Raw genomic sequence first — 22728 nt, 5'->3', positions numbered from 1 at the left:
CCTTATACGCCCTGGCCTGCACACAGCAAAGCTCAGTAAACACTCATGGACAAGTGAAGGTGGATGACACTATCTGACAGTCAAGGAAACTGAGGCATAGAGAGGTCAAGTAACCTGCTCAAGTCACACAGCCAGTGAGAGGGGGCTGACCCCAGGGAGTCCCTGGGTGGTGCAAACTGTCAACACGCTCAGCTGCTAACCAAAAGACTGGAGGTTCAAGTCCACCCAGAGGTGTCTCAGAAGAAAGGCCTGGCAATCTACTTCCAAAATATCAGCCATTGAAAACCCTGTGGAGCAGAGTTCTACTCTGACACACATGGGGTCGCCATGAGGTGGAGTCAATTAGCAGCTGTTTTTGTTCTGTTTTGTTCAGCTGACCCCAGAGGCTGCATCCTCTGCTACATCAGATGTAGCACAAAGATGAACACAACCAATGAGAAGGCACAAGGTTATCAAAGGCACCAGCTTGCCCTCAGCCAAAGAAACACCATAACCCTGAACGTGGACGCTGGGTCTGGCTTTCACAGCTCGCCTCAGACCATCGGCACCTGTGTGCAGGGAGCGGGAGGTGACAGGTATCTGTAACCACAGGAACAAGCTCATCGATGTCACCTGCCAACAATTCTCCTAATTCCCTAACAGGACAGATGTTCCCCATTAGCGGCTTTACGACCCGTGACACACCGATGACTGAGTGAACCCACCTGGGTCCGACCACGCGCCTGGTGGAAGGTAGGCAGGCAGGACACTGGGCCAGAGAAGCTGACCAGAGGAGGGACCGACCCCACGCCATCACCTGCGCCCAGTCCTGGGCAGAGTTCCCACGTGTGGACACAGAAGAGAGCTCTCTGCTCGCTACAGAGAACCTCTCCAGCCACACTCTCCAGCTGGGCGACTTTGGGCCGTTGCCCAACGTCCCTGAGCCTCAGTTTTCTCATCTGTCACATGGGACACTAAGGGTTGCTGGGAGGAGTCTGTGAAGTAAACACTGGCTACCCATTGCCATCGAGTTGATTCCGACTCACAGCAACACTATAGGAGGGAGTAGAACTGCCCCACAGGGTTTCCAAGGCTGTGATCTTTATGGAAGCAGACTGCCACATCTTTCTCCCGCAGAGCAGCTGGTGGGTTTGAACCACCGACCTTTCAGTTAGCAGCCGAGCGCTTTAACCACCGCTGCTTAAACACTGGCTAGCATCTTGATTTTTTTCATCTAGAGATTGGAGACAAAAGGACAATGCCTAACTCTGGGTGCCCTAAGGAGAAAAAGAGTGGCCGCCACAGATGCCAAGGCACCTAACAGATGTTGGTTCCCTCACCTCCAACAATGCAGTTACCGCAGCGTTACCAAACCCACTGCTATCCAGTTGATTCCGACTCACAAAGACCCTACAGGACCAAGCAGAACTGCCCCACAGGGTTTCCAAGGCTGTAATCTTTACAGAAGCAGACTGCCATATCTTTCTCCCGCGGAGCAGCTGGTGGGTTCAAACCACCGACCTTTCAGTTAACAGCTGAGCGCTTAATCACTGTGCTACCAGGGTTAGCATATCAAATAAACCTCTCTGCTCCCAGCATGGAGACAGAACAGTGAGCACAGAACAATGAGGTACTGACCCGAGCAGAGATTTCAGTTCACCGAGTTTCCTGTGGCTATAGCCACCATTTTTTGGAAGAAAGGGTCCTCCCCAGCCCATACACCCCCTTTTCTGGAAACGGAATCTACCACCCACAGGGGTAGACCCCAGCTGCCACCACAGCACAGGACTCCCAGCACCCTGGACACAGCTGATTGGCCAGGTGGACACCAGGGCCAATCAGATTCTTTCTCCCATGAAACCAGGAAATGGGACCCACAAGATGCTCGAGGAGGTCCTCAGAGCAGCCTATGGTGCTCTGCAGAGAGACAGAAAGAGGATGCTGGGGCCAGAGTGCACCAGGGGCTGCTGGGTTCTGATGGCTCTCCACTTCTTGGTTCCGAGACATCCCCTAGGTCCTTCCAATAAATTCCATTTCTTGCCTAGGCTAGTTCCCATAAATGCCACATAGACAACCAATTTCCAAGGAATTCAAAATACAAAAATGGCACTTGATAAAGAATCCTCAAATCAGTAAGAAAAAAAAGAGAGACAACCTAATTTTTAAAATCGTGCAAAGACGTAAACAGGCACTTCACAAAAGGAGGAAGAGAAATAAATTTATGAAAAGGTGCTCAGCCTCATCAGTCATCAGGGAAATGAAAGTTAAAAACTACAATGCCTACAGCAACTGAACAACAAAAAGTCAAACAACCCAATAAAAAAATGGGCAAATCTGAGAGGGAACACAACAGAGAGTCCCGGATGGAGCGGGAGAAAAGCGCAGAGCAGAACTCAAACTCACGTAAAAAAAGCAGACTTCATGGCCTGACAGACTGGAGGTACCCCCAAAACTATGGCCCCTGAACGCTGTTAACCCAGAACTAAAAACATTCCCGAAGCCCACTCTTTAGACAAAGATTAGACAGGACTATAAAACAAAAAATAATACTCGTGAGTGTGCTTCTTAGTTCAATCAGATACATGAGACCAAATGGTTGGCTCCTGTCCAGAGGCAGGATGAGAAGGCAGGAAGGGACAGGAACTGGTTGAATGGACACAAGGAACCCGGGGTGGAAAGGAGGAGTGTGCTGTTACATTGTGGGGATGGCAACTAATGTCACAAAATAATATGTGTATACATTTTTGTACGAGAAATTAACTGGAGCTGTAAACTTTCACCTAAAGCACAATTTTAAAAAAAGGGGGGAGGGCAAAGGACTTGAATAGACATTTCTCCAAAGAGGATATACAAATGGCCAATAAGCATATGAGAAGATAATTCCATGTTACTAGTGCTGAGGAAATGCAAATCAAAACCACCATGAGATACACCACTTCACACCCACTAGAATGGCTATATACACAAAAATGGAAAACAACAAGGATTGGCAAGGATGTGGAGAAACTGGAGCCCTATCCATTGCCGGTGGGACTGTAAAATGGTGCAGCCACTGTAGAAAACAGTTTGGTGGGTCCTCAAAAAGTTAATCATAGAATTACCATATATTCCAGCAATTCTACTCCGAGGTATATACCCAAAGAACAGAAAGCAGAGACCCTAACAGACACATGTACACCAGTGTTCACTGCAGCACTATTCACAATAGCCAAAAGGTGGAAACAACCCAAGTGTCCATCAACAGAAGAATCGATGAACAAAATGAGGTCCATTCATACGATGGAATATTACTCAGCCATGAAAACCAAAGTTCTGATACATGCTACAACACAGAAGATCCTTGAGAACACGCTGACTGATGTAAATCAGACACAAAAGGACACATATTGTATGATCCCACTTACATGAAGTATTTAGAATAGGTAAATGCATAGAGACCAAAGTTTATTAGTGGACACCCAGATGGAAGGGAGGGGGAAGGAGGAGTTACTGCTTAAGGGGCACTGAGTTTCTGTTAAGGGTGATGAAAAAAAAAATTGGAAATGGATAGTGGTGATTTTTGTACATTGTAAATGTAATTAATGTCACTGAATGTACATGTAAAAATGGTTGAAATAGCAAATGTTGTTACATATATTTTATCACGATAAAAAGGTTTTCAAAGAATTAGCTGGAAAGAAAAGCCACGGTGAGATATCTGTCAGAATAGTTTTAAAATAGTAAAATAACAACAACCCCCGACACGACCTAGCACTGTTGAGAAAGAACAGCCAGAACACTGACATGCCGCTAGTGGGAGTGCAAATGGGTTGTACCACTCTGAAAAGCTGTCTGCAAAACCTACTAAAGCTGAGCATACGTACACCAAGGGCCCCAGCAACCCCATATCCAGGTATAATAATGTCCCCAAGGAAATCAGATTTCCATGCACCACAGAGATGAGAATGTCCACAGCAGCATTATTCATACTAGCGCAAACTGGAAACCACCTGTCTTAGTCATCTGGTGCTGCTACAACAGAAATACCAGAAGTGGATGGCTTTAACGAAGACAAGTTGTTTATTTTCTCATAGCCCAGCAGGCTAGAAGGCCAAATTTAGGGAGCCGGCTCTGCTCCAGGGGAAGACTTTCTCTCTCTGTCGGCTCTGGAGGAAGGTACTTATCATCAGTCTTCTCTTGGTCTGGGAGCTTCTCAGCGCAGGAACCTCAGGTCCAAAGGACGCGCTCTGCTCCCGGCACTGCTTTCTTGGTGGTATGAGGTTCCCATGTCTCTCTGCTTGCTTCTCTCTTTTATATCTCAAAAGAGATTTGCTTAAGACACTATCTAATCTTGTAGATCTCATCAATATAACTCCCACTAATCCATCTTATTACATCATAGTGATAGGATTTATAACACACAGGAAAATCATATCAGATGATAAAATGGGGGACAATCATACAATACTGGGAATCATGACCTAGACAAGCTGACAGATATTTTTGGAGGACACAATTCAATCCATGACACCACCCAACTACGCCCACCCACGGTGGAAGGGACGGACACAGTGTGGTACAAACAAGGGAGTGCTCCACGGCAGTGAGATGATATGACTAGAGCCACGTGAACCTGTCAGCGACTCTCAGTCACCCCATGTGGAGCCAAAGAACCAGACACCTGAGTGTCTGTTCAAAAAACAACTCACCCCTGGTAGAAATCAGGAGAGGGGTCTCCACTGGGGAGAGGGAAGGAGGCAGTGACTGGGCAGGGCCATGCACAAGGCCATGAGCGGGGCCTCCAGGGCTGGTGGTCTAGTTCTTCAACAGGTTGACCCTGTGATTGGTCATCAAGCTGTTTACGATGTGAACCTTTTCTACGTGTGTTGTTAGGTTTTGCCCACTCAATTATGACTCATAGCTACCCTATAGGACAGAGTAGAACTGCCCTAGAGGGTTTCCCAGGCTGTAATCTTTACAGGAGCAGATCACCAGGTCTTTTCTCCCACAGAGTCGCTGGGTTTGAACCGCCGACCTTTGGGTTAGCAGCCGGGCACTTAACTGTTTCGCCGCCAGGGCTCATTAAATGTGTTATGTGTGACAGGCTTAAATTTAAAATATAAGAGTGTGTGTGTGTGTGCGCGCGCGTATGTTCTAAAGCTCTAAACTGAATACAATCTCTTCTTCTTTTGATTCCCCCAAAGGCTCTCTGGAGCCTGATCGCTCAGGAATATTATAACGAACATTTCCGGGAGGCAGGAGACTGGTCAACAGAAAACTTCGTCATCAGACTAGTGGACGCCAGGGTGGACTCTGGGAGAGCCGCTGATGGCCGCACCCAGGATTGACCCCCAGGGCCCAAATCAAAGCACACCAGATGAAAGGCCTGAGAGACGTGTTCCTTCCAGCTCAGCTCACATCCTGTTTCAGAAAAGGCAGTGGACGGTCTATCATCAAAGCCAAGTTTTCCAAGTTCAGAGTCACTCTGCAAACCACTCTCTTCTTCACCTAAACCAGTTGTTGCTGAGCTGACTCTGACTCACGGCGACCCCATGTGCATCAAAGTAGAATTGTGCTGCATAAGGTTTCCAATGGCTGAATTTTCAGAAGTATATTGCCAGGTCTTTCTTCCGAAGTGCCCCTGCGTAGACTCGCCCCACCAACCTTTCAGTTAGCAGCCAAGCACATTAACCATCTGCACCACTCAGGGACCGCCGTCTTCACCTAGCTCCATGATAAAGCAAATCGACTCAAGTCTTTCAACGGATCAAGTGACCCTTCTCCCAAACTGCTCCATACGGGGCCTCATCCTTCTCCCATCTCCTTCCTGGTGGGATGGTCGTCCCTCCCAGAGTGCAGGGAATGGCTGGGCCTGGGTGTCCCCGAGCTCCAGGGAGCTGGGCAGATGGCTGGGCAGTTGCAAGAATTGAACAACTCAACTTTCTTTACTGATGCCTCAGGTCAGGGCTGCAAGGGTGGCATCCACGACCCCATGGCCATCCTTCATTCCACAAAGCAACACAGACAGGTGACCACACATGGAAATACACACGTGAAAAAGCCAAATGGCAGATGATCCTGTGCAAACGTCTGGCCTGGGCAGCATCTGGTTTGGGGGGTCAGGAGGTACGAGTGATCACCACTGCCAGGTCAGCCAGGAAGTGCCGGGCATTCTCCAGAAAACTGCCCAGCCCAGTGAAAAGCAAACAGCGCTGCTGGACGAGGGCCAGGGCCCACCCGGTTGGTTTATGTGGCCTCCAAGTCAGGTCTGAAACGGCCTAGGAAACCAGATGTTACTGCCTTGTGTCTCAGTCGGATCAACCGAGGCCCCAAGAGCAAGCCATTGGCTCAAGGCCATAGTGGAAGTGACTGGCAGGGCTGGGCCAGATTCAGGCCTGAGGCCTGAATCCTGAGCTCCACCCACCCACCTCTCCTGAGGGCCCGGAGGCCAAAGAGCCCCTCCCCATGGCTTAATTGTCAGGGTCAGTTAGGAGGGTTTTTTTGTTTGTTTGTTTGTTTTTAATTTATTCAGCTCTGAAACTCAAGCCTCTTATATGAAGCTAAACTGATCATCAACTTTCACGGCCATCTTGGTGGAAGGGCGTGTCCTCAACACAGTAAAGCCCAACCCAACTTGTGAGGAAGAAAACACAAGTATGTACACGCACCCGCCCCTTCCTCTTCTTAGTCATCTAGAGCTGCTATAACAGGAATCCCACAAGCAGATGGCTTTACAAACAAAAGTTTATTCTCTCACAGTCCAGTAGGCTAAAGGTCTGAATTCAGAGCACCAGCTCAAGGGGAAGATTTTCTCTCTCTGACTGCTCTGGGAGGTCCTTGTCATCAGTCTTCCCTGGTCTAGGAGCTTCTCAGCACAGGGACCCTGACCCCAAAAGATAGGCTCTGCTCCTGGTGCTGCCTTCTTGGTGGTATGAGGTCCCCCTACTCTCTGCTTGCTTCCCTTTCTTTTCATCTCTTGTAAGATAAAAGGTGGTGCAGGCCACACCCCAGGGAAACTCCCTTTACGTTGGATCAGGGATGTGACCTGAGCAAGGGTGTTACATCCCACCCTAATCCTCTTTACATAATGTAATCTTGCCTCATTAACCACAAGCAGAAATTAGGATTTACAACACACAGGAAAATTATATCAATCACAAAATGGAGGACAACCACACAATACTGGGAATCATGGCCTAACCAAGTTGACACATATTTTTCAGGGACCTCATACCACCAAGCAGTGGCACCGGGAACAGAGTGCATCCTTTGGACCTGGGGTCACTGTGCCTGAGAAGCTCCTTGACCAGGGGAAGATTGATGACAAGGACATTCCTCCAGAGCCGACAGAGAGAGAGAGCCTTCCCCTGGAGCTGGTGCCCTGAACTTGGACTTGTAGCCCACTAGACTGTGAGAAAATAAATTTCTCTTTGTTAAAGCCATCTGCTTGTGGTATTTCTCTATTATAGCAGCACTAGATGACTAAGACACCCCAGAAACTAAGTCTCCTTTTACCCTGGGCAGCCATGCCACCCTCAGCCTTGGAGCCACGGATAGCTATGGTATGGCAGCAGCCACCTCCCTGCACAGGATCAAAGGCCCAATCCATGGCTGCCGAGAACTCCTCCCTGTGATTCTAAGGGACAGTTCACCTCCCGGTCTCTAATTTCCTAGGCCTGATGTCACCCCCCAGGGTGGGAGGTGGAGAAGAAACTCTGGGGTCTGGGGCACTTAGGGACAGGACAGCAATGACATGAAGGGAGCCTACAGCCCCAGCTGTGCCCTGAGGCAGAAACATGACCCAAGGGGCCCTGGAACCTGTGATGACCCAGAGTCTGGCCAAAGCCAAGGGGAGCCTGAGCAGAGTTTATCTAGATTTATAGTTTTCTAACACGAACACTGTCCGACTCTCACTGTGAGCCCCCAGCGTGCTCGATGCATACATCCTGTCCCACACTTCATACCCCAATAACCTGAGACATGAGTACTCTGATTACTCCCACTTTACAGATAAGGAAACTGAGGCAGAGCAAGAGGCAGTTACTTGCCAGAGGGACACAGAAGTAAGTAGCAGAGTCTTTGTCAAAACCAGGGTGACCAGCGTTTCCAGGGGCTGTTTCCATGGCATCTCTGAGGCCTTTGGCCCCCTGGGTCAGCAGGGCCTAGGAACCTCAATCTCCTGAGCCTGCTCCGAGGCCTCTGCTCAGCTTCACACCCTCGCCTCCCAGTCCTCATGACCCCAGACGAGAGAGGGGAAGGGGTAGCCCTCCTAGGGAGGAGGACATTCGCTTCCTAGGCAGCCTCCTAACTTCGGCTACTTTCAGAGCCCCCAGGAGCACCTGGCTGCAGAGAAAGCCCCACCCCAAGGCAGAGGGCCAAGGGAAACTTTGGCCTCCTCCACAAATCTGGGAACCCAGGAGGTGCAGCAACTCCTTTGGGCAAATCAAAACACGGCCTGTTCCAGAAACAACCCAAATGTCCATCAATGGTCAAATGGGTAAGCACAATGTGGTCCATCCACACAATGGAAGATCACTCAGCCACCAAAAGGAACGCAGCACTGATTTACACTACAACATGGATGAACCCTGAAAACACGATCCTGAGTGAAACAGGTGTGACACGGAAGTTCACACCTTGTATGACTCCATCTACGTGAAATGTGCAGAACAGGCAGATCAGTGGGCGCCAGGGGCTGGGGAGACAGAGGATGGGGAGTGACTGCTCATGGGGGCGGGGCTTCTTTTTGGGGTGAGGGAAACATTTTGGAATTGGATAGTGGTGATGGCTGTACAACCTTGTGAATATACTAAAACCACTGAATCATACACTTTAAAAAACTGCATTTTATGGTATGTGAATTATATCTCAATAAAGCTGATCTTAAGGAGCCCTGGTGGCACAACGGCTAAGCGCTCGAGATTGCTAACTGAACCCACCCAGCAGCTCTGCAGGAGAAAACACCTGGCGATCTGCTCTCATAAAGATTACAGCCTAGAAAACCCAATGGGGCAGTTCTACTCTGTCATACAGGGTAGCTGTGAGTCAAAATAGCAACTCACCAGGCACCCAACAACAACAAAGCTGTTATTACTACTATTTTTTAATGATCTGCTCCCTCCTGTTCTCCTCCTCTTGAGGAGTAAACAAAGCCAGAACACCACACAGCTGAAAACCGGAGCGTTAGGCTGCCCTGGCCACAGGGAGCCCAATTTCAAAGGACCGAAGAAAGGGTATGTGACCCTTCCGCATGCCTGGTGGGGTGCCAAGGACTGGAGAGACAGACAGCTGATGTGAAAGTTCAACACAGCTCGCGTGCGTCAGGCCAGGACGAGGGTCTCCACAAGGCCATGTTGACTCAATAGAGCTGGATTATTTTCAACTCGACCGTAAAGCGCCAGCCCCATAACGACTCCCAGAGAAACTGAAGGGTCCCTTGAGTCAGCACAACCTGTCACGTGTGCGAACCCTAGCCAGAGACCTCAGAGATATACTCCATGAAGCCCAGCAACAAACGTGCAGCACCCAGCCCTCTGTAGAGCAGGCATCTCCCCAAGACGAAAACACCCACCAACCTGAGTTCCCTGTGCAGCCCCAGTGCCTACAGCAGGCTTCTCACCCCTGCGTGAGGCCTGGCTTCTTCCTAAAAAAACAAATTCTCAGATCCCCCACCCAGGGCTGACTTCTGTCATTGTTTTTGTTGTTGTCTTACCTGACGCAGAACACCGCTCCAGTCTGGACAACTGCAGTTCTTATGCACACGGCTCTTGGGGGCAGTGTGGTTCAGTGGCAGAAGTCTCACCTTCCAGGCGGGAGACCTGGGTTTGATTCCCAGCTGATGCACCTCATGTGCAGCTACCACCTGTCTGTCAGTGGAGGCTTGTGCGTTGCTAGGATGCTCAATAGGTTTCAGTGGAGCTTCCAGGCTAAGATGGACTAGGAAGAAAGACCTGGCCATCTACTTCTGAAAATCAGCCAGTGAAAACCCTCTGGATCAGGTCTGATCCACAACCATCATAGAGATGGCTCAGAACAGGGCAGCATTTCGTTCCACTGTGCGTGGGGTCACCATGAGTCAGGAGCCAACCCAACGTCAGCTAACAACAACACAGCTCTTAGGATCAAATCTAAGCCAAGTTAATACCGGCAGAAGCACAAAGCTGGTTCTTGAACGCAAGTGGTAGACAGGACACTTTGGGAAGCTAACTCTCCACTCACCATGCCAGCCAGGATGAAGCAGGCTCCTTGGGCAGAAGGTCCAGGCTCCTGACTACATAGCCCAGTTCTGGGACTCCTGCTCCATACCCCAGGGAACAAGACCAGCCCAGTCCCAGCAGTGCATAACCTAAACTGGGTTCACTTCCCAGAGCAACACTTACTGCAAGACCTGCTCCACAGCATTTATTAAACACCGACTGTGCACCAGGCCCAGGTGTTGGGGGAAAAAGGGCTCAGTCTGATTTCTAGCGCTTCCACCAAAGAGGGTAAAAAAGTGTGGTGTCACAAGGACGTGGCAAGGCTCCAATGAGATAAAGGAGGTGAAAAGGCTCAGAAAGCACAGACCAGACCAGGTGCTGTCAAGTCGACCTTGACTCATGGTGACCCCATGTGTGTCAGACAGAACTGTGCTCCACTGGGTTTTCACAGCAGTCATCTTTTGGAAGCAGATCCCCAGGCCTTCTTTCGAAGGTGCCTCCGGGGGAGTCTGAACTGCCAACCTTTTTGTCAGTAGCTGCAGTTGGTAACTGTTTGCACCACCCAGGGGCTCCCTAAAAGCACAGAAACCCACTGCTGCCGAGTCAATTCTGACTCACAGCGACCCTGTAAGACAGAGTAGAACTGCCCCATAGGTTTCCAAGGAGCGGCTTGTGGATTCAAACTGCTGACCTTTTGGTTAGCAGCCAAGCTCTGAACTACTGTGCCACTGGGGCTCCCTGAAAGCACAACGCACCTAATATTCAAAAGGTTTAGGTTTGGGGCATATTTTTCTCCCAGCTGGTGGGTCTCAAGGTCTGACGGCCTCTCTCACTACGACTTCTCTGGGTTGACCTGGTCCTAGTGTGGCCTCCCTCAAATACGAGGGCAGGCCACCAGCACTGCTAACAATTAACATCGATAACAATAGTCATGATGGCAGTGGGCAGAATGACCGTAACAGTGGCCTCCCAGGCCAGGCGCTCCCTGTGTGTGGATACCCCGTGGTGCCAGCACCTTCTACACGTCCACACAGACTTCTCATGAAGAGCCTGTCCATGGTGTCCTAACACCTGCTTTGAACCTCGGCTCCAGGGCTGGTACGCTGTAGGATCAGGCTGCAAGCCTCAGCCCCTCACGTACACATGGAAAGCAGGACCAGCCCTGCAGGCCGACAGGTCAGCCACGATCGGGCAAGTGAGGAACCCTGTGGCAGGATGGGCTCTCAGAATTGCAGCTGCTGCCATTACAGTGACCACTGACCACAGCACCCGCAGCCTTACAGTCGGGGAGAGAAGTTGGTCCTGGAAGCAGTCCTCTGCGTCCACAGCCCCTGCTATTCCTCACTGTCCCCAAAGGAACACATGGCTGGTAACATGTTCATGGTGGGTACCATGATCTCCCCAGGAGGGCCATGGGCTCCTGTCACCCTCTCAGCCCAGCACCCAGAAGGACACTTGAGCAAGCTTGAAGGACCTCAGACCTGGCCTTGTAACTTTGCACAAAATGTCATGTAGGACGGAAGCTTCTAGAGAGGAGGAATGTACCAGTGGAGGGGTTGCAAGGACTCAGGCTGGCCCCTCGCAGCCATGAGGCCCTATGGAGGGCCGGCAGTGGAGGCCAGTGGGCAGAACCAGGGCTGGGAGCCAGGCTCTGAACCTGGTCCTTCCACAGACTTACCATGTGACCTTGTGTCGCTCCTCTCTCTGGGCCTCAGAGTCCGTCTTCACTTTACTATAATTGGGGGCGTCTGGCAGGAACAACGTTCCCCAAGCTTCAGGAACTCACTGCAGGACTTCCGCCGTAACTTTACTGAAGTATTAACTGTACTCGATATTTTCCTCAAAATCAACTCTTACTTAAAGAAGTATAAAAAAGGAAACTCTATATCATGACCAGATTCGGAAAACCAGTAAAACTTGCTTTAAATAGGTGAAGTTACCTCAAAAATAAGTATAGTCGAGAAATTAAAGATCTATATAAATGGAGAAATATACCATGTTCATGAATTGAAAGACTCAGAAATGGCAATTCTCCCCAAAGTGATCTATTTATTCGATGTAATTACTATCAAAATCCCAAGTTAATTCTAAAAGTTATATAAAAATGAACAGGATTCTGAGCAACCAAAACAATTTTGAAAAAGAATAAAGTTGGAAAATTTACACTACCCATTTTCAAAACTTACTCTCAAGCTACAGTAAACAAGATAGTGCATACTGGCATAAGGATAGACCAGGGCTTCTCACCCTCAGCACTGTTGATATTTTGCATCAGATAATTCTTTGTTGCCACCACCTGTCTGTCAGTTTGTCATACTGTGATGGCTTGTGTGTTGCTGGGATGCTGGACACTATAACATCAGTACTTCAAATACCAGCAGGGTCATCCATGGTAGACAGATTTTGGTAAAGTTTCTAGACTAAGATAGACTAGGAACAAAGGCCTGGCAATCTACTTCCAAAAATTAGCCATTGAAAACCTTGTGGATCAAAAGAGAATACTGTCTAACACAGTGCTGGAAGATGGGCCCCTAAGTTTAGAAGGCACTCAGAACATACAGTGGCCACAACAATGGATTCCAGCATACCAAAGATCACGAAGATGGCGCGCAACTAGGCAACATTTCGTTCTTTCATACGTGGAGTTGCCATGATTCAGAACCAACTTGATGGCAACTAACAACAATTCTTTGCTGGCGGAGGGGGGCCTGTTATCCTGTGGCCTCTACTCGCTAGATGCCAGCACCACTTGCCCTCCAGCTGTGACAATGAAATATGTCTCCAGACACTGCCAAATGTCCCCTGGGGATGCAAAAATCACCCTCAGTTGAGAACCACTGGGATAGACATTTAGATCAAGGGCACAGAAGACAGAGTCCAGAAATAAACCCTCACATTTATGGTCAACTGATTTTTGACGGAAGTGCAAAGGCAACTGATGGGAAAAGGGAAGTCTTTTCAACAAATGATATTGGAATAACTGAATATCCAGATGCAAAAGAATGAACTTAGAGCTTTACCTCAAACCGTACACATACACAGAAATTAAAGTGTATCATAAACCTAAATGTAAGAGCTAAAACTATAAAACTTCTAGAGAAAAACCCTGGAGATAATCTTTGTGATCTTGTGCGAGGCAAAGATTTCTTAGTTATGACTTCAAAAGCATGATCCATAAAAGAAATAATGAACTGACCTTCATCAAAACTAAAAACTTGCTCTTCAAAAGACACCTTTAAGGAAGTCAAAAGACAAACCAGAGGCTGGGAGAAAACATCTGTAAATCACACAGTCGATAGAAGAACTGTATCCAGAATACATAGAGAAGTCTTACAACTCAATACTAAGAAAACAATCCAATTTTTAAAAATTGGGCAAAAGACTTAAATAGACATTTCACAAAAAAAAAAAAAAAAGAGAGAGAGAGAGAGATGCTCAATATCATTAGGGAAATGCAAACCAAAACCACAGTGAGATACCACTTCACACCCACTAACCAGTTGCCATCTAGTCAACGCTGACTCAAGGGAACCCCACGTGTGTCAAAAAGACAACAATAACACATGTTGGCCAGGATGTGGAGAATTTAGAACCCTCGTACACTGATGGTGGATATGTAAAATGGTGCAGTCATATGGAAAACAGTCTGACGGTTCCTTAAAAAGTCAAATATAGTTACCATATAACCCAGCAATTGCAATCATAGGTACACACCCAAGAGAAATTAAAACATATGTCTACATAAAAACTTGTACATGTAAATCCGGGGTGGAAAGGAGGAATGTGTGGTCACACTGTAGGGATAGCAACTAGGGTCACATAACAATGTATGCATAAATGTTTGTATGAGAAACTAACTTGAGCTGTAAACTTTCACCTAAAGCACAATTAAAAAAAAAAAAAAAAGTGAGGAGGGGGACTTGTACAGGAACATTCACAGCAACACTACTCATAATAGCCAAAGAACGAAACCAACCCGAATGTCCACCAACGGACGAATGGATGAACAAGACGCCGTCAGTCTATACAATGGCCATCAATGGATGAATGGATGAACAAGACGAGGTCAGTCTATACAATGGCCATCAATAGATGAATGGATGAACAAGACGAGGTCAGTCTATACGACGACATTCTGATACCTACTACAACATGAATGAATGTCAAAACATTACACTAAGTGAAAGAAGCCAGACGACAAAAGGCCACAAGTTGCAGGATTCCATTTATGTGAAATACCCAGAAAAGGCAAATTTTAAAGTCAGAAAGCAGATCAGTGATGGGGTAGGGACTCACTGCAAATAGGCCCAAGGAAATGTTCTGGGGAGATGGGAATGTCTACCAGCGGACTGTGGTGTTGGCTGCATAATTCTATAAATTTACTAAAAATCATTAAACTGCATTTACAACCAATGAATTATACAGCAGGTAAATTATACCTCAATAAAGCTGTTAAATGTGAAAGAAATAAATGCAATGAAAACAAAGCAAATGTTCTTAAATTCGAGCTGGATACTACAGCAGTCGTGGGGCTGGCAACCGATGTCACAAAACAATTTATGATTATTTAATGCGAAACTAATGGGCTATGTAAAGTTTCACCTAAACTACAATAGAAAGAAAAAAGAATGTATCAGCATCCCCTAAAAAATCATCTCAGACACCCCACGGTCCCCAGTCCACTCTTGAGGAAACACACTATATACTGACTACTAAGGTATCTTTAAGGAGTCCTAGTGACACAGTGGTTAAAGCGCTCAGCTGTCAAGCGAAAGGTCAGCGTTTGAAACCACTAGTGGCTCTGAGCGAGAAAGATGTGGCAGTCTCTGCTTCTGTAAAGATTTACAGCCTTGGAAACCCTATGGTGCAGTTCTACTCTGTCCTACAGGGGCGCTATGAGTTTGGCTTTTGAACTGTGAAGGTCCCTTCTGCCTCTCACTGCCCCCCCCCCCGACCTTACAGAGTTCTCCTGGGGGATCTGGGGAGACAGAGGACTACGTGGCACAGAACCAGGATCCTCAGGCCCTCAAACAATGCTAGGGACCAGGACAGATGAACCTTGACAGGCACACGAGTGAAAGGTGGCCAGAAGGACGAGGAAGCAGATGGAAATAATATTCACCAGAGAGGACAGCCTTTGGACTGGACGGCCCAAAAGAGAACTGCTATCGCTGGCAGCATCACCAAGGTGGCCAATGGGTTTCACCTCTGGTGCCAGTCCCGATCGATTAGTAGTGGCTGACTGGATTCTGAAACCAGGTCCAGGCTTGGTGAGAAAGAGTATCATGATTGATTAACCACGTCTGCCATGGCCGGATCCAAAAGCAGTGCTGTAAATGCCATGTATACATTATTCTGTCCAAGCTCCCAAGTGAAGGAGCATTAACCTCACTCTGGTCCCAGGTGACAGGAGGTGCCACATTAAGCTTATACCTTCTTGGTATATCTGCCATGCCACTGCTAACTGCTATCAGGGTCAGAGCTGGTCACCTATCTTCCTTTTTAAGCAATTACAGCAGCTAACATTTGGGGAGCGCTTATTACATGCCAGCCACTGTTCTGCGCACTGTTAAACTTAGCCCATTTTACAGATGAGGAAACTGTAGCCCAGGGGGTTAACTAACTTGCTCAAAGTCACTCAGCTGAAAACAGGCTGGATGAACATTGGAGACAGAAGAGGATGGCGTTAAACGACCATTCCATCAGGCCCAGGGGTATCAGCCCACAGACCCTCAAAGGGACACTGCCGGCCTACAGCCCCACACCAGGCCGGCGGCCCTGTCGCTGGCCCTAGCACACAAGCAGGCATGGAGACCTCCTGCGTGGTAGGCAACAGTGCCTTTTTCCCAGCTGACTCCATCCCCTTCCTACTGCCCCCGAACTGTGCTAACCCCCACAATTCTTAATGCCAGTAACCCCCCTTCTTTCACCTTCCAAAATCTGGGCAGAGCGGTTCTCAAACTTGAGGGGACATCAGACCCACCTAGGGAAATAGGTATAAAATGCAGGTTCCTAGGCCTGAACAAAGGAGCCTGTGTGGCACAAGTGGTTTGTGATCAGCTGCTAATCCAAAGGTTGGCTGTTCAAACCCACCACCAGCAGCTCCACCGAAGAAAGGCCTGGCAATTTGCTCCCGTGAATTTTAAAAACAAATAAACCCATTGCCATCAAGTTGATTTCAACTCATAGTGGCCCTACAGGACAGAATACTGGAAATGCCCCATAGGGTTTCCAAGGGAGCCCTGATGGTGTAGAGGTTAAGAGCTCAGCTGCTAACCAAAAAGTTGGCAGTTCAAATCCACCAGCCACTCCTTGGAAACCCTATGGGGCAGTTCTGCTTTGTCCTATAGGGTCTCTATGAGTCGGAACCAACTCGACAGCACCTAACAACAACACAGCAACCTTTACAAAAGCAGACTGCCACATCTTTCTCCTGAGTGGCTGGTGGGTTCAAACTGCCAACCTTTCTTTCGGTTGGCAGCTGAGCAGTAAACCCCAATGGAGCAACTCTACGCTGCATACATCGGGTTGCCATGAATCAGGGCCAACTCGACGGCAATGAACAACAACGAGGCCTCGTGGGTCTGAGGCAGGGTCTGAGGAACGCATGTTTTACAAGTTTCCCCACCAGGTGGGCGCAGGCAGTACTGGACCACACTCAGAGGAACCCTGGCGCCCGATGATGCCAACTGTGAGGCTCAGGACACACCGACATCAGCTCACACCCCGAAGAAGGCAGGGCCCGAGGTACCTAACTGGAAAGTCCCCACCGCATCATCCAAGTCCTCTCTCCTTTCCACCACAAACAACCAAGAGTGAACAATCACAGCTAAAAGTTCAGTCAGGCCACGCTCATCAACAGAGGCAGCAGAACAAGCCTCACCTGGAGCCTGGGAGTCGGACACCTGGTCCCAGGTGAGCTGCTACCCAGCTGAGACCTTGGAAAACGGTGGCGTCAGGTCCCTCAACCATAAAACAGAGAGAACCCAGAAAGCCCCCTCCAACCATGGCCTTGTTCTCCGGCTTAGCTGAAGGTCCCCTCCTCTTTGCAAGGACCCCTACCCTCTCCTCGCATCAATCACAGTCACCACCTTGGGCCCAGCCCCACTCTCCTGGCCAACACCACCCCAGGAGGTCGCAGGCGAGTTCGGCCTCTGCCCAGATGGGATGGAAAGCGTCCAGACCCACTGGCCCAGTCCACACACTCAGCCACCAAAGAGCGAAAGCCAAAGATGGTGCTGATGTCAGCCCTTCTGACAATTGATACTTTATAAGCACATGCGAGGTGTCAGGCAGCGTGCGGCCCCAGACCCTCACCCCGGCCCTGTGGGTTTGGAACGAGTAGCTACCCCCTGTACAGGCGAGAGGGTGAAGTGACTGACCCAAGGTCACCCGGCCAGGAAGTGGCAGCACCGGTGTGACTGCGGGCTAGTCAGCCCAGGACCCACAACGGGTTGGCTTAGGGGGTTCCCGGGTTCATGCCCCCACGGGCTCCAGGGGTCCAGGCCGAGGGACGGCGCGGGGGCAGGCGCTTCCCGGCAGGAGGGCGGCAGTGGGGTCCCGGGCTCCGGGCAGAGTTCCCCCATACCCTTGCACCCTCCGCAGAAGGATCCAGCGTCCTGCCGCCCGGGCCTGCATTCCACCGCGCCTCCTCCTCGCGCCCGGCGAGGGGGCTGGGCCGCGCTTACCGGACTTCGGGGGGTATCGGTAGGCCGAGTTCGCCTGGATGTCGATGTCCTCCACGCCCGCGATACGGCGGCTCAGAATGGAGCCCATGGTGCGCGCGCGGCCGGGGCCGGAGAAGGCAGCGGCGGCGGCTGGTCCTCACGCGGACATGTCCTGGAGCAGGCCGCACGGAAGCTCGCCCACGGCCGCCGCGGCGCCTCGGCCTCCTAGCCCCCACCCCCGGCTCAGCCACGGCGGCCTCCGCCTCCAGGGCCCGAGGCACGTCGGGAAATGGAGTCCTGATGCTGCTGAGGGCGCGGGGTTGCGGCGCGAGGCCCCGCCTGCGGACTACAATTCCCAAGATGCTCGCAGGCCAGTCCTGAGAAGTTGTTGACAAGCGCTGAGGGACAAACCAAATGGGCCTAATTCCACAGGGGAGTTACCATCAGCGCTCCGCAAATTGTCCTTGCTCTACATTCTAAACGCAGCACTAACATCTTAACTCTTTAGTCTCCTCTTAATGTGTTCGGATATAGACCTTCTAGGGACCCAATGCCTTCCATTTATTCCCTCTCTGCCATATCTCCCTGAGCCACCATGGTTCTCCCCACTTCCCAGGGCCTATCTCCTGCCCCAGCCAGCAGAGGGCATACCTTTACCTGCCACCCAGAAAAAGCTCACCGGGAGGTTGCTCGGATAGGAAGTGAAGCGCCTGCTTTGGCCTTAGCCAGAACTCAAGGCATCTCTCTGGTCCCACGTCCTGAACAGTTACTTTGAAGACATAATTTTACAGGCCCCATGGAAGACAGTAGACTTCTCCTCGTTTTACAGATAGGGAAACTGAGGAACAAAGGAGGGAGGGCTACATGTCAGGTGCTGGAGGCAAGTTTGCAAGAATCTGGGTCAGGATATAAACCTCATAGTTTGTAAGGTACTTTCCTGGCTTTGACTCACCCACAACTCTATACTCAGGCCACACTGGGGTCTGTTTTTTACCCGCTTTACAGGTGATGAACTGGGGTTTAGAGAGGAAAGTCACTTCCCAATGCACAGGCTACTGGTACTCAAGCCTGTTGTACCAAGAAAGCAGCTAGGGAGGGCAGATGGTGAACTCACCAGAATCCTTATTAAAATGAGCCATATACCTTTCCAAGGGCCTGCATCCAGGACACAAATGTCCTGTTGTCAGGGGACCTGAGAAGCCAAATGAAGAATAAAGGCGTTGGGGGACTTGTGCAAATATGAGGGAGGGTTTGGGTCTCGAGGGAGCTTGAGTCAACTCCCTAACCACAACCAAGCTCTCCACTTACTGAGCACCTACTAGGTGCTAGGCTTCATGCTGAGGGCTTTCCATATATTCTCCCACTCAGTTCTCTGATGAAGGAGCCCTGGTGGTGCAACGGTTAAGTGCTTGGCTGCTAACCAGAGGGTTGGAGCTTCAAACCAAAGGTTTGGTTCTGTGGAGAAAGACCTGACGATCTGCTCCTATAAAGATTACAGCCTAGAAAACCCTATGGGGCAGTTCTACTCTGTCCCATGGGGTCACTGTAAGTCTGCATCACCTGGATGGCACCTAAAAACAGTTCTCTGACGTAAGTTCTATTTTCATCATCAGTTTACAGAAGAGGCAAAGTACCTCCTTCGAGGTCCCATAGCAGGTAAGTGACAGAGCTGGAATTTGAACCAATCCACTGCTCTTACCACCACACTGTTCTCCCTCCCCACTGATGCAAATGCTCAAATGCTCCAGATTTCATGTCTCTTGCCCTGGTTAGGCCTGACGACCTCCCTTTTGTCCCCTACCATGTGATCTTTCTTCCCTTATTCTAGACTTCCATCTGTTGAATCACGTAACACACACGCACATATCAACGCTGCATTCAATTTACTGAGCTTGACTAGGGGAGTGCTGAGAACACGCTGCGCCCACACCCACCCCTGGAAAGTAACACCAAGGGCATGTGTTGGATCCTCTGCATCTTGGGCCATGGCTGTCATTTTCACAGCTGGATGCTTGATTAATTAAACATTCCATTTAATAGACCTTTGGACTCAAAACGTCCTGAAAACCCCTAAAGCGTTATTTTTTCTGTGATTATCCATGCACAGCTGGGAGCCAGGCCTCTTCTGATTTAGTGCTAGCTCCACAACCAACATCCTGGGTGATTCCTTTATTTATTCAACCAGTATTTATCATGCAGCTACTACGTGACAGGTGATAGACCAGGTAGCTGTGATCAGATGATGGAACCAGCCAGATAGAGAGCTTGCAGGCTAGTGGTGAAAGACACTAAAAAGGTTACTAAACCAAACCAAACACATTGCTGTCGAGTTGATCCCAACTCGTAGTGACCCTATAGGACAGAGTAGAACTGCCTCATAGGGTTCCCAAGGCTGTCAATCTTTACATAAGCAGACTGCCGCATCTTTCTCCCAGTTTGAACTGACAACCATTTGGTTAGCAGCTGAGTGCTTCACCATTGTGCCACCAGGGTTCCTCTAAAAAGGTTAATAGTGTATAATTACCACATGGGTAAGTTCTGTGGAGAAATGGATTGAAATAATCAGGGAGATCTTCTATTGATTAGGGGAGTCAGGGAAGGCTTCTCTGAAGAGGAGACATTTCAGATAGAACTTGAAATACAAGTAACCAAGCAAAGGATAAGGAGGAGGCCAGTCCAGGTTCCAAGCAGCGGGAACAGCATGTGCAAAGGCCCTGAGGCAGGAAGCAGGTGAATGTGGTCCAGGGGCTCAAAGGCCAGTGTGTCTACAATTGAGTGGAGAGTACAGGAGTAGAGGTCAAGAGGGAGGCAGGAGTCAGGTCACAAGGCCCCTCATCAGCCAGTGTTGGGTCCTTTGAAACATAAGGCAGAACCCGGAAACGGCTCATGGCCTCCTGGCCTTCGTCCCCGTGATCTAGACTTCTCAAGCCTTCTGAGGAGGGAGGACCCTGGGGTATTCATTCTGGAGCTCCCAAAGCCTGGAACGAAGTGGGTATTTTTTAAACATCCATGGAGTGCAAGAAAGAAAGAAAAGGGGTAGAGAGAAGGAGGCCAGAGCAGGCCAGGCCCCCAGTCCCCCATGGACTGGCTGTGGGAACTACGCAATGCCCTCAACCTCTCCAGGTCTCAGGTAAGATGAGGGCCAGGCTGAAATGACCCCTCCCTCCCCCATCAACTGGCCCCAGATGTCAGGCCCCAGCCAAGCCTGCTCAGAAATCCAAAGTCCACTCCAGCAGGCTGATCCTGGATGAAAACAAGGTTGTTTTTTCCTTCCCTGCTGCCCCTGGGATAACAAGCTGGGGTGGGGGGGACTGCGGGCCAGCAGGGTGACCTTTGCCCTGCCAGTCCCATCTGCACCACCCCACCTGCCTGCCTGCCTGCCTGCCTGGGAGAGTTGATTCTGGGCTGGACAAGCCTGAGCAGGTACGTGAGTGGTACCTGAATGAGGGTGGGGGAGGGGTGAAGGCACTTCTTGCCTCCCTGAGCAGGACAAGCCCCCAGTGGGCCCTGCCAGGATGGCACCCACCCTCCTTTGCCAGAAACACATCCTGCTGGCCTGGGGGTGACCACTCTTCTCCACTGGCCTTGAACCCTGGGGAGAGGTAAGGAGGTCTGGAGTCCAGCTTTGGTTTTCTCATCTGTAAAATGAAGCCCTGGCTTCCCAGAGGGATCCAGATGGAGCAACCGGGTGCAATGAGCACCAAGCCCAGCCTAAGCACTTCACAGGCATAATCCCCCACAGCGTCCCTGGCACAGCTTGGCATTCTTACCTTGGGTTCAACAAATGAGGAAACTGAGGCTCATAGCAGAAGTAGTGGGGGGATTAAGACTGACACCTAGGACTGTCTGGCCTGGAATCCTAACCAACTTCCCCTATGCTGTTGCCGGTACAACGCTAGTGATAACACTAATCATATTCGGAGCTGCCTCTTATTGTGTCTGCCCAGTGCTGAGCGCTTTGCCCACGGTAATTCACGTATACGATGTTTTGCAACGAGGGGCTATTCTTAGCAAAAGCAAAATCTCTCGGTGCCACCAGGGTTTGTCAGAAACCGAGTGATCCCGAAACTGTACTTCCTCGGTGGACGAATGGGGTCTGCCAGGGCTGAAGCTCCCACACTGTCTCCTAGGCGCCAATCCGAGCTCTTCAGAGCTGCTTAGCCGTCAGGTTGCACCCGGCTCCTTTCTTCCCCACCCTTTGCCTCCAAGGCATCACCCTTGCCTCCGTAACTGGCTCACCTTGCCTAGCCCGAAATCCCCAGACGTTTCAGGCCCTGGCCAGCACCCCATTTTCCTCCCTGCCAGCTAATGGGAGAGTCCCCGGTAGGGATGAGGGGTCCAGGAAGGGGTCCCTGGAGAGCACCACAGGTTGGGCCCCCCAGTTCGGGACGGTTGCGCCATTAATTCCTGGTCAAGGCTTAACAGCCGACCCACATGGTATCAGATCCATTAAGACCCTTCAGCAGCCTTCGACCCACCATCATGGCCTGCGACTGCTCCCTTTGGGCATTTTCCACCCCAGCAGTCGTACATCTATTCTCGGGATTTTTAACAAACCACCCCGCGGGCGGTGACCAAGCCCGATCTTGGTCTCCGCTGTCCCCCGCCCCTCAGGCCAGCTCACTGCCCCACAGAGGGTAAGGACCCAAAAAATAGTTGCTCAATAAACAAAACCTGGGCCCAAGGAGCGCAAGGAACCGGGCCAAGGTCATTCGGCTCGTGGTGGCGAAGCCAGGCTACGGGCCTGGCCTCACCCCGACGCCAGTGCCGGTCAGATCCATTCAGCGCCAGCACGCTGGAGACCCAACGTCAACCGGAAGCTGCATGTGCGGGGCTGTAAACACCGCCCGCAACGCCCTACCTCCGTGCTCTCGGGCCCCGCCCCCGACCGCCGCTTGACGCGCCCC

The 22728-nt window shown here is 50.2% G+C and overlaps 2 protein-coding genes across 2 annotated transcripts in view; one reads left to right on the top strand and one right to left on the bottom strand.

The window, feature by feature from the left end:
- The window catches only part of MGRN1 (mahogunin ring finger 1), a 65509-nt gene extending 47452 nt beyond the window's left edge, over window positions 1-18057 (bottom strand). Inside the window, exon 1 of the mRNA XM_012554638.2 lies at window positions 17843-18057. Coding sequence (XP_012410092.1) covers window positions 17843-17930 — 88 coding nt within the window. The 5' untranslated portion in view covers window positions 17931-18057. The remainder of the gene's footprint in view (window positions 1-17842) is intronic.
- Window positions 18058-20900: 2843 nt separating this feature from the next.
- The window catches only part of UBALD1 (UBA like domain containing 1), a 7765-nt gene continuing 5937 nt past the window's right edge, over window positions 20901-22728 (top strand). The window contains exons 1-2 of the mRNA XM_012554674.2: window positions 20901-20951; window positions 21167-21244. Coding sequence (XP_012410128.2) covers window positions 20901-20951; window positions 21167-21244 — 129 coding nt within the window. The remainder of the gene's footprint in view (window positions 20952-21166; window positions 21245-22728) is intronic.

Source organism: Trichechus manatus, unplaced genomic scaffold (assembly GCF_000243295.1).
Source record: "Trichechus manatus latirostris isolate Lorelei unplaced genomic scaffold, TriManLat1.0 scaffold00024, whole genome shotgun sequence".
NCBI classification, from domain to species: domain Eukaryota; kingdom Metazoa; phylum Chordata; class Mammalia; order Sirenia; family Trichechidae; genus Trichechus; species Trichechus manatus.
The sequence above is the reverse complement of the archived record's forward strand: the minus strand, read 5'-3'. Positions and strand labels throughout refer to the sequence as shown.